The 12,471-nt window shown below is 43.8% G+C and overlaps 1 protein-coding gene across 1 annotated transcript; it reads left to right on the top strand.

Moving 5' to 3' along the window:
- Window positions 1-9,940: 9,940 nt before the first annotated feature.
- Window positions 9,941-11,104, top strand: LOC112184057 (F-box/kelch-repeat protein At3g23880). The gene has a single exon (XM_024322353.1). It carries the CDS (start codon window positions 9,941-9,943, stop codon window positions 11,102-11,104), a length of 1,164 nt encoding a protein of 387 aa, XP_024178121.1.
- The last annotated feature ends 1,367 nt before the right edge of the window (window positions 11,105-12,471 follow it).

The raw sequence follows: 12,471 nt of genomic DNA, 5'->3' as shown, positions 1-12,471 counted from the left end.
ACAAGTGCACAACGTCAACAGATGAAGAAAGCAATTTCAATTGAACAAACATAATCAAGCCCTGACCAATTCCCTCGGACCCTTTCTATCTCTTTCATACGAAGACAGAAGATGTAACTAGCCAACTAGCCAAGCATATAATCAAACAACTGAAAGCTTTAACCCTTTCTATCTCTTTCAATATGAAGACAAAAGACGTAACCAGCCAACTAGCCAAGCATATAATCAAACAACTGAAACAAGCCGCATATAATCAAACAAACCACAAAGCAAAATCAATTTTCAAACGAAGACTCACAGTCACCGCACGTCCACACCTCTTGTCTGCAGCTCTTCCTGAGTTCTGGCTTCCGCTAAGCGGCTCTCCCAAAGAGTAAGATTTCAGGCTATTTAATCAAAAAACCCATCGTCAGTTACTTAATTTCAAGCAAAACCCATCAATTTCAAGATGAAAATCAAAGTGCTTGTTCGAAGAACTCGTACCTGTTCCGTGCATTCAGATTGGAGTATGGAGACTTGGAGAGTTTGAGTCTTTGGTTGAAATAATTGGTTACTGGGGTTTGGGTTCAGGCATACGAGTCCATTACAAGTTCCTGCCAGTTGGTACTCGAAAGTGGTTTGGTTGTTGTAAATTGGACTAACAAGTTTTGAATACTAGCTGAAAAATGGTGCAGGGTTATCCCAATGCAAATCCTCGGATTGGTACGTAGGAGCTTAGAAGAAGGAGCTGCTACTGAGAAACGTCTTTGGTTTGGTTCTTGAGGCGGATTTGAACAAAGATGGGGTTTTTGATGAGGGAGTCCCATGACTTGCACACATTTCTGCATTTCATTAGTACTTTCATGGGTAACTTCAACATGATTTTCTCTATGATTTCTTCAAGAAAGTAGTTTTCGACTCGACAACGTCTTCGAATTTTCATGAGTTACTGGTTTGGATCTGATCAGATCTACAGAAGATGCTGACTAGTTTGAAATGTTGGTTTTTGTGTTTGGGGCTCCACTAAAGGACTGAACCCTAATCCCAACTTATATGTGTCTCGGATCACTTCAAGTCCTACCGTAGAATCCAAGTAACATGGATACTAGTTTGATGGTTGTTAACGTTGAGTCCAAGGGGGTCTCTAGTTAGCTTTAGAGAAAGAGAGAGAGAGTAAGAGAGAGAGACACACACAAGAAGTATAGTGGTTTATCTCCCGCCTTAGCGGAAAACTACGTCCACTTGAAAACTTAACTAGTGTGTTAGGCCTTGCGGCCCAAGGGGATTACATAAGATGTAAATGGGATGAAGTTTATGTGGGAGGAGAGTTCCTTTTATAGGTGAAGGAAGCCATCTCCTTTACATTTTCTTAGATGTGGGATGTAGAAATCACTATTCTAATCTAGAAAGCATGTTTGTGAAGGCAACTTGGCAAGGCTGGGAAGGTGGCTGCTCGGCGAAGTATTTGCCACTTCTGGATACCGTAGCATAGCTTGAACATAGGGCTACGGGATGCATGTCTCGGTTGGGCCCCACCATGGCTTGTGGGCCCCCCCAAGAGGGTGTTACTTATGCTTGGTGATGTAGCAAATCCTCCATGCATAATGAGAGGTATCTACAAGTCCCCGAAGTCCCCAAGTAATAGGAGCTTCTTGGTTGGAGAGTTATAACCATGAAGTCATCAAGCATAAGTAACCGGGTGGCACGGAGCCCTTATAAGTCCCCGAACTCCGTAAGCAAGAAGAGACTCGTTAACCTACACAACAAAGACAAAAACAAGCATATGGAGAATGTTTGTTGTACTGAGCAACGTATGTGAGTTGCATTGATATGCATTGGCATATATGAATGTACGAGGTGCACGATACATATTGATGTATGCACGTAAATGGCACCGAGTATGATCGGTTATGATGTAGAAACTCGAGAACGCATATAGTTGTGTGAGCAAACGGATTGCATATGATAAATGTGTGATGCGTGCCAGAAAACGAACGAGGTCGAGTTTGACGAGGTTACGCTTGGTGTAAGTTGCATGAGTGCCATGAAAGCAAGCGTTTATAATTCGTGAATGATGAATATGCGAATGCTTGTGTTTGTTTGGTTGTCGCTCGTATTAATGGAACGTGAAAAGAATTCGATTTGTCTCGAGCGAGAAATGGTAGAAAAATTCAATGTTTGATTAATGTGTATGATGTCGAGTGGATGTGAGTGTAAAAGTTGGGAATGCCAGAAGGCAAGAGCTTGAAAGCTCGGGGGTACTGGGAAGGCGTGAGCGGGAAGCACGAGGGTTATCGGGAAGGCATGAGCGGAAGCTCGTGAGCGGGGAGCTCGGGGGTGCCGCGAAGGCATGAGCGGAAGCTCATGAGCTGGAAGCTCGAGGGTGCCGCGAAGGAAAGAGCGGGAAGCTCTGGGGTTGCAGTGAAGGCGTGAGCGGAAGCTCGTGAGCTGAAAGTTCGGGGGTTCCCGGGAAGGCGTGAACAGAAAGCTCTGGGGTTGCTGGGAAGGCATGAGCGGGAAGCTCGAGGGTTGCCGGGAAGGCTTGAGCGGAAGCTCGGGGGTGCCGCGAAGGTGTGAGCGGGGAGCTCGGTGGTGCGCGAAGGTGTGAGCGGGAAGCTCGGGGGGGTGCCGCGAAGGCGTGAGAGGAAACTCTTGAGCAGAAAGCTCGGGGGTGCCGCGAAGGCCTGAAAGGAAGCTCGGGGTGCCGCGAAGGCAAGAGAGTGAAAGCTCGGCGGTGGTGCTGAGGTATGAGCGTGAAAGCTCGAAGTTGCCACTGAGGCATGCGTGCGAAAGCTCGAGGTTGCCGCTGAGGCATGAGCGTGAAAACTCGGCGGTGCCGCTGAGGCATGAGCGTGAAAGCTCGAGGTTGCCGCTGAGGCATGAACGGGTAGCTCAAAGGTGATGTCATGTGGCACGAGCGTAACCGTTGCTAATTATGCTAGGCTGTATGTACAAGTCCCTGAAGTCCCTAGTGAAAGGTTTTCTTGTGGGGTTTATACCAAAGCGTAGCTTTTGCCGTAAAACGAGCATAATTAGTGCAAGTGCGTCATCCATCTAAAATTTTAACGGTGCGAACGCTTATGCCCTTTCAGGTGGGCCCCTGCTAGGCTCTCCAAGGAGTCCCCACTTCTGGCTATAGACCTCCGTTTGGTCGGTAAATTGTTTGATGAGGGGAGCTGCATTTAAGCAGTGGGCGTTAGGGATCGAGCCTAATCTTTGATACCCAAGCGTAGGGGGTTAACTGCCAGATTCATGGCTGTCGTGCTGCGTTAATCGGTCCCTTTACTCTTTCCCGGAGGAGAAAAGCTTAACTACAATGCCGCGTAGCGGTCATTGTCATTATGAGGCATTGCCTTACCGCTTGGCGGTTGGTCGTGGACCATAGACTCGTGAAGTCTAGACCCATTTAGGTCTCTTTCCCTCGGGGAAAGTTTGACAAGATATGGTGGCCAAGAGGCTTACATGTAAATCTTGCTAATTGTATGAACAACAAATAAGCATGGCATAGTTTGTTTAACTAAGCGCTACATGTTTATTTAATTGAGTTGTAATTAAATAGAAGCATGACATGTGTATAGAATGTACTTGTAGTAAAGTTGCTAATAACATTTTGTATTTGTTGTAAGCATGCTTAAGGATCATGAAGACATGTAAATGCATATCAAGTGTGATATATTGTAGGCATGCTTAGAAGTAGTAAAAGCATGGCATTGGCATAGCAATAGCTGTAATTGCAAGAGCGTAAAAGATAAGATATAGTTACTTATCTTATGCCGATTTGGAGTGAGTTGGGGTTGGAATTGATATAAGTACCCAACTCATGTTGGAGTTGTCCAAGCATGACGCTCCATTGCTCCGGCAAAGTTCCTTAGTAGAGGGCTAATGATCTCGTTAATTGAAACGGTGCTTGTGCCTCGTCAACATAAGATAAGGTAAATGATTAGAACTTTTGCTCATATGATTAAATTGATTAAATATGTGCAATGAAGTAAAGGTCTGCTGGGATTGAAGTCTCCGCTGGGAGTAATGGTCCGCTGGAATTACCGCTGAAATCTATCGTTGGGCTACTAGCGGGTTTTCGGCTGAAGGCTAAGGATTGTCGCTGAAGGTTCTGCTGAAATTTGCTGGGGGGCTACTAGCGGGTATGCTGCTGAAATTTGCTGCTGGGTAACTGGCGGGTTTGCCGCAGAAGGTTAAGGATTGCTGTGACTGGAGCTGCTGAGTAGCTCGAAGGGGATGGCAGTTTGGCTATTGCCTGCTAACACAGGCTAGCGGTGCCGCTGGAGCTGCTGTGACTGGCTCGAAGATGGCGTTTGTCCGCTGAAAAAGTCTAGCGGTGCCGCTGGAATTACTGTGACGAGCTGCCGTGACTGGCTCAAAGACCGCTGAAAAAGGCTAGCGGTGCCGCTGGAACTGCTGTGACTGGCTCGAAGATAGAGTTTGTCCGCTGAAAATGTCTAGCGGTGCCGCTGGAGCTACTGTGGCGAGCTACCGTGACTGGCTCGAAGATGGCGTTTGTTCGCTGAAAAAGGCTAGGGGTGCCGCTGGAGCTGCTGTGATGAGATGCCGTGATTGGCTTGAAGATAGCGTTTGTCCTCTGAAAAAGGCTAGCGGTGCCGCTGGAGCTGCTGTGATGAGTTGCCGTGACTAGCTCGAAGATGGTGTTTGTTCGGTGAAAAAGGCTAGCAGTGCCGCTGGAGTTGCTGTGGCGAGCTACCGTAACTGGCTAGAAGATGGCGTTTGTCTGCTGAAAAAGGCTAGCGGTGCCTCTAGAGCTGCTATGACTAGCCGACGATGGCGTTTGTCTGCTAAAAAAGTCTAGCGGTGCCGCTGGAGCTGCTATAACGAGCTGCCGTGACTGGTTCGAAGATGGTGTTTGTCCGCTGAAAAAGGCTAGCGGTGCCGCTGGAGCTGCCATGGCGAGCTGCCGTGACTGGGTCGACGATGGCGTTTGTCCGCTAAAAATGTCTAGCGGTGCCGCTGGAGTTGCTGTGACGTGCTGCCGTGACTGGCTTGAAGATGGCATTTGTCTCTGAAAAAGGCTAGCAGTGCCGCTAGAGCTGCCGGCGGTAGATTTTTTGTTTCGCTTTACCGCTGGGTTGATGTTGTTGTAAGAGGCCAATGTGCCGCTTTGTTGGGGTTGACCAGCCTTGTCAGCGTTGACCAGACGTTGACTTGGTAGATGGCACAAGTTGCCGCTAAGAATATCAATTATATAATTCAGAGAAAAATTATTTTGAGCACTGTTAAGATGACTTAACTCAATGGTAAGTGACGAAGCCCTTGTGTTGGCTTCCCACAGATGGCGCCAATGTTAACATTAGTGTCCGCGGGGTCTCTAGTTTTAGAGAAAGAGATAGAGAGAGAGTAAGAGAGAGAGACACACACACACAAGAAGTATAGTGGTTCGTCTCCTGCCTTAGTGGGAAACTACATCCACTTGAAAGCTTAACTAGTGTGTTGGGCCTTACGGCCCAAGGGGATTACATAAGATGTAAATGGGATGGAGTTTATGTGGGAGGAGAGTTCCTTTTATAGGTGAAGGAAGCCATCTACTTTACATTTTCTTAGATGTGGGATGTACAAATTACTATTCTAGTCTAGAAAGTATGTTTGTGAAGGCAACTTGGCAAGGCCGGGAAGGTGGCTTCCCGGCGACGTATTTGCCACTTCCGGATACCATAGCGTAGCTTGAACATATGGCTACGGGATGCATGTCTCGGTTGGGCCCCACCATGGCTTGTGGGCCCCCCTAAGAGGGTGTTACTTATGTTTGGTGATGTAGCAAATCCTCCATGCATAGTGAGAGGTATCTACAATGGTCTTTCCCCTTGGACGACACTTTATAGTCATCTTTACCTAGCTAGCAACTGACAAGTGACTAGTACTTTTCACCTTCTTCTTTTTTCCCTACTACGTACATTTACGTCTACCAAATTATTTTTGACCGGGTCAACCCTTGAGGTAATATTCGTCTGCTACTAGGACTAGGATTCTAATTAATTCTTCTATAGGTACTATGAACTGGCTGGATTAAGGGAGAAGTGCTCCGAAACAAATGAGAATATGGACAACTTGAGTCCCTTTTAGGGAGCACAAGAGACGGAAAAACAAAGATCCAAAAACATGAACATCCAAGAACAGTGGGGAGTCGAAAACTACTTTCCTGAAGAAATCATAAACCAAATCCTATTTATACTTCTCAAATTGCCTTTAGGTGTAAACATGTACTCGATAGAACTCCCTTAATAATTAGTGAGCTGTTCAGGAGTATTCTTCTAAATAGAGTTTGATAAAGATTTACTGAATTAATCTGGAATGACAAAAATCATCTAAATTGTTTGAAAAAATCTATTGTACAATACAAAATCGTTTGGGAGACTTTCACCTAATAGTGTCATAACGTTGATGAAGAATTACTGAGTAAAAATGCAAACTATAGTATGTCAGATTCAGAAATCATAAACATGAAATTTGATGATGGATATTAAGAGCTAAGTGATTCAGATTTAAGGATGAATAGTAAAATTGAAAATGAAAGCTTTGTTTAGGCGTAACTTTTCCATAAGATATTTTGAGAAAATAAAATGTAACTTTTAACAAATTATCGTTTTTACTAGGTAAAGAAAACTTTACTAGTGTTGGCCAAGTCAAAAGTAGGGGTGGGAAATAAACTAACCCGGGACTCAAAAACCGGTCGAACCGGGCCGGAAAAACTAGTCGGCAACCGAACCGCTTGCAACATACATTTAAAATGACATTCACCGAACCGCACCGAATCTTTCCATATCGGGACCGGTTTCACACTTCACACCAACCGAACTGACACCGAATTGACCGAATTATAACACAATGACCTTTTTTTATTAACATGTTGTCACTTTACTAGTGGGGGAGGTTTGGTTTACTCTGGACCTTTCTACACACAATCTTGATCACCTAATATAAACCTAATAACCCTAGCTGACAGCCACTATCTCTCGCTCTCTCTCTCTCTCATTCTCTCGCAGCAGCCTTCTCATTCTCTACTCTCTCTCTCTCTCTCTCTCTCTCTCTCTCTCTCTCTCTCTCTCTCTCTCTCTCTCTCTCTCTCTCATTCTCTCGCAGCAGCCTCCTCATTCTCTCTCACCCTCTCATTCCTTTTTTCTCAATTCTCTCATTCTCTCTCACAAAAATCTTCCACAACAAAAAGTTTAGTCACTATTTATGTTCATGATCTATAGGTCATCATTAAGAGAGTCCGATTTTCATCAAAATCTATTGGTAAGCTTCTATTTTGAATATGAACTAGGCTATAGATCTGGGTTTTAATTGGATGATTTTGGGTTTGCTTTGTAAGGATTTGGATTCAAGGATTGATTATATTCATTTGCAAAGAAAAGACGATATGCACAAAGGAATATTTATGAGTGTTGTTCGACTAAGAGTTTGATTGTTAGGCTATTGAGATCAGTGGTGAAGTTTTATGCTCTAATACTTTTGTATGCTTGTACCAGGATCAGTGGTTTTCATATTCATCCGCAGGAGCCAAGAGATTAGAAGCTGGGAATTGAAAGTCGTCCTCCAACCTTTGATATATTTCTGTTGTTATATTTGTTTTAATGAACTATGATCCTTTGCTTCCTTTGATCTGTGAAATAAGTTAATTTGTTCTTGCACAAGTTTGCCCAGATTGTTCTAAACAAACAATTACCGAAGAATTGGTGTTAAGTTAATCTATTGTTGAAGTGTAAAACAGAAAATTGAAGTTGGGCCTGGATATTGAACAATTGGCTCAAAGAATTTTGTTAAAAAAAAAAATAATAATTTAAGCCCATTAAAAAAATGGGTAACCGAACTGGGCCGAACCGCAATTTCAGCCCACCGAAAATATCGGTACATCTCAGAAATAATCGGGCTGCAGTTTGAATTTTGGCCCAACCGAAATGGACGGTTTGGAAACGGTTTGAGCCCAACACCGATCAGACCCGACCCGCGCCCACCCCTTACTCAAAAGGGAAAATCGTTCGTACAGTACCTGATCTTTGCCCCATTCTAAACTTCAGTACCTCACATTCAGAAAATATCAGAACGGTACCTGAGGTTCTGACCCCGACCAAAGAATGGTACCTGGAGCCGTTAGCTCCGTTACAGAAGCTGACAGCTGGCATATTTTGATAAGTAAATGACCAATTTACCCTTTGTTTTTTTGTTTTACTTAATTTTCTTCATATAACTTCCTCTCTCTCTCTCTCTCTCTCTAAACCTTGCTCATCCACCCGACTACAACAAACCCTAACAATGGGCTCCGATGACTTCTCCACCATGTTCGCCACCACTGACGATGAGAAGTACAAGTTCAAGAGGCCGGAGACCACACCGTCCATAAATATCCATCGTTGTATTCCCAAGTAAACATCAACACCAACATGATTTTCTTCCACATACTTTCACCATAGAATCCGAAATTTGCCATTCACCCAAGTGAATACATGCTAAAACAACCTTCACCATCGTCACCGCATCAACCCTCACATTCTCCATTACTTTCATCGCCTCAAAAAGACCCAAAACCTCCTTGTACCTACTACACTTACTATACTCACATATCAAAGATTCCACCAAACCAAATATATCTCACGCATTTCATCAATCACTTTCTGGGCACAAACCAAATCACCACAACTCGAATACATATGAACTAATTCCATTCAATGACTCCATTCAATCCAACATCAACCAACTCTAGAAATCCAAAGAAACCCAATTGAAATCCGAACCCAATTCTTAAGAATCCCAGGTCAATTCTGTAGTGCATTTTCGAAATAACGGTTTTGCACAACCTAACCTGCAATTTGATTGAGGATTCAACTCTTTCTCACAATTAAGGAAACTGCAATCCAATTTGCACCAACATAATCCTTGGAAGCTGCAATGCATAAATTGGAAAGGAAAATTAGGGAAACAAAATTGCTCATAGAAGATGAAACAGAGAGCCCTCAAACTTTCTCACAATTTCCTAAAAAACTCACTTCCTGCCTCACTGTTCCAATTCAAACCCAGCAACATATTGATGGCAATTATCTCAACATCGCGTGGATTGATCATCACAGTACCCAATTCTTTCTCCCTCTTTCTCATAGCTTCCAAATCGACTTCTAAGGTGGCAGCAATGGAAGCCATGGCCTTCTGGAATCGTGTCGAATTGACCTGGCGATCTTCGACGCGGTCAGTGAGCTTATCGAAGGCTTTGCTCTGTTGCTGCAAGTCCTTGGAGTCCTCGATCCTATCAATTCCTTCTTCGGGTCAGTGAAGGTTGGGTCCGATCTGAGAGACTGTAGTGATATTGGTGGCTCCATTGAGACCGAATTGAGATTTGGATTCAAGAGAGAGAGAGAGAGAGATGAAAGTTGATGTCTGAGTTTAGGTCGGTGAAGGCTGATTCCGATCTGAGAGACGGTGGTGAAGCCTGTGGCTCCGTTGAGACCGAGGAGAGTTGAATGAGAGAGAGAGAGAGAGAGAGAGAGAGAGAGAGAGGAACAGTAGGGAGAAAGAAAAAGAAATAGAAAAAGATGAATTAGATAAAAAAAAATTGGATTAAGACATGAAAAGACGAAAATATCCTTCAATTGTCAACTTCTGTAACGGAGCTAACGGCTCCAGGTACCATTCTTCGGTCGGGGTCAGAACCTCAGGTACCGTTCTGATATTTTCTGAATGTGAGGTACTGAAGTTTAGAATGGGCCAAAGATCAGGTACTGTACGGATGATTTTCCCTACTCAAAAGACCATCAAACTTGTATTTGGTGTTAAACTTGGATTCGGTTTTGAAGTAGTCAGACACGTGTAACTTTGGATTTTCGGTCCTTTTATAAGGAGCAGGAGGAACTGAACCCGACCACATCTCAAGCTCGACCGCTAATATTCGCAGCTCCGATCAGATACAAGCCCCCAGAGTCCCGTCGTCGTAGCGGCTCCGACGATGAAGATCCAAAAACAACAATGGGGAGTGGAGGAATACTTTCCTGAAGAAATCATAGACAAAATCCTGTTGAAGTTGCCCGTCAAAGATGTAATCAGATGCAGCGCCGTGTGCAAGTTATGGAACTCTCTCATCAAAAACCCTACCTTCATTCAAACCCACCTCAAGAATCAAACCCACGACGGCATTTCGAAGCGCCTCCTGCTCATCTCCCGCCAATCATACGATTTGCATTGGGATAACCCTGCAGCTTTATTCGGTCAGTATTCCAACCTCCGAAATCCAATTCGCAACAGTAATTGGACCAAAGGTATCGGTGGCCAAGTGGTCGGAACTTGTAACGGACTTGTATGCCTTGCTGTTTCCTCAATTCACGGTGACCCCTGCCCTCCTGTGATTCTGTGGAATCCATCCATTAGAAAGTTTGGGTTTTTGCCTAGTCCCAGTCGTGCCGTTGATTGCTACCGGTGTGAAAGTTATTATCTCTGCTATGATTCTCGTATAGATGATTATAAGGTTGTGAGAATTGTCAGGGAACCCTATTGCCAGGTTGAGGTTGAGGTTTGGTCCTTGGCCTCAGCAAGTGCTTGGAAGAGTCTTGATAATGTTCCTGCCGATTTTTCCCCTTGTACATCTCATCATGCTTTTGTCAACGGCGCTCTTCACTGGGCTCAGAGCCGCCTGACAAGGGGGGAGGAGGAGGAGGAGGAGTCTACTGTTTCCGTTGTGGCATTGGACTTGGTTGATGGATCATTTCGCAACGTGGAGATTCTCCAAGGTTGGAGAGGTGCACCAATGATTTCAAGGTACCATGGTGATGGGGATCAGTGCTGGCTTGCGTTATTTGAGTTGCAGGGAGACTCTTGTTTTGACTTGTGGGTGATGAAAGAGTACGGTGTGGCTGAATCATGGACTAAATTATTCAATGTGCATCTGCTAGGATCTCCGGAAGAAGAACTTCGGATCGAGCCATTTGGTTTTACAAAGAGTGGTCAGGTGGTGGTCAGAATGGGTGGGTACGAAGAGTTCAATTCGTTCAAGTCTTATGACCCCAAGGACAAACAGTTTAGAGATTTTGGAAATCAGGCATATGACTACTACTTCATGGATTCTTTCGTGGAGAGCCTTGTCTTACTTGGCCAAACCAATGTTTTTTCTTACTGAGGAGGGACTCAGAATAATCAACAACAGCAGCTACTACCAATGCGGTTTGCTTTGCTCTCTGTTTGGATGCAAATATGTATCAGCCAAACCAAGAGAGATTTAAATTTGTGCCAGACGAGGACTTTTAGGCTTTCTTTTTCATGTGCTAATTATATCTTCATAAATCTAGCAACTCTTTCGTTGCCAAACCAAGGTGATGGCCTTGTCTTTCTCTGCCTGCATTGGGTATGTACGTCTTCATCTCTTAGTAATGAGACAAAAGAAACATACTACCAAAGTACAGACAAAGCATAATTCTCTGGAATGAACATGTTTTTGGTTTCCATCCTTGGATCACTAGCTTGTTTGAAACAATCCAGGAAATTACTTGTTAAAATATGGAATCGTGGCTGAGGCGAAATCCAAGGTTGATGTAGCTTACTAATGATTTTTAATTAGGAAAAGTAGGCCCAATTAGATACCTTTGTTTAAACTAGACAGTTTAATCCACCAAGCAATCTGTTGAAGAAAGAAGCACCAGCAACATCAATAGTTCAGGGAAGAAGATATGAAAACTCTTGGCTGGATCATGAGATGGAGATGCTACATCAAATTTCCTTTTGCTTGAGCATCTTCATTTTCTTGGCCCTTAGTGCTGCTGTCCTCACTTTCAAAGTTCTAAACACTGCCCTGGAGCAGTTGTGTTGCATCAGCGATGGAGATAATAAGACAGCAACAACTACTGTATTTGACTAGCTAAATTTATAGCTAGCAAGGTGCTGTGAGTGTTGGTCAGACTCAGAAATTGCATAGCTTAGACTCATAATGTTCTTTTCTTTCTAGCTCCCTCCTATTAATCTGTTATTTTATCCATTGTATCAAGTACTAACACCAATTTCAGAGCAGTATGTTGAAGTAGTAGTACTGAACTCTGTGGATTATATTGTGCACTTATGTATGTATTCCCAATTGATCATCTAGAATCTGACAGCTTGGTAAAGTAAAATTGTCATGACTGATTACTACTATGTTTTTGGTTGTTTTACCCCCTCAAGTATTCATAGCCTTTGCTGACAACTAGGCTTGGAACTTGGAACAAAGACCAGTATCTTGCCGAAATCACAACTTCGTACTACTGTTCTAGTATTGTCCCTCAGAGGAGTCACTTGAGTACTTTCTAGTCAGCTGTGAACTCCAAGAGAACATTGCTTTTTTGAGTCAAAACGTCTCTTTGTAGATTGATTTCAAGGTCTAACAATATCACGTTTCCAGTCAACAGTTTAACTGGATAATCAAATCAATAGGAGGTATGAAATTGTTACGACTTTGAAACATCAGGTTCCAATCTATGAAACTGAATCGACCTCACTCTCACATCGTAGAGTAGT

Source organism: Rosa chinensis, chromosome 2 (assembly GCF_002994745.2).
Source record: "Rosa chinensis cultivar Old Blush chromosome 2, RchiOBHm-V2, whole genome shotgun sequence".
Classification (NCBI taxonomy): domain Eukaryota; kingdom Viridiplantae; phylum Streptophyta; class Magnoliopsida; order Rosales; family Rosaceae; genus Rosa; species Rosa chinensis.
Note: the sequence above shows the minus strand (reverse complement) of the source record. Positions and strands in the feature narration are given on the sequence as shown.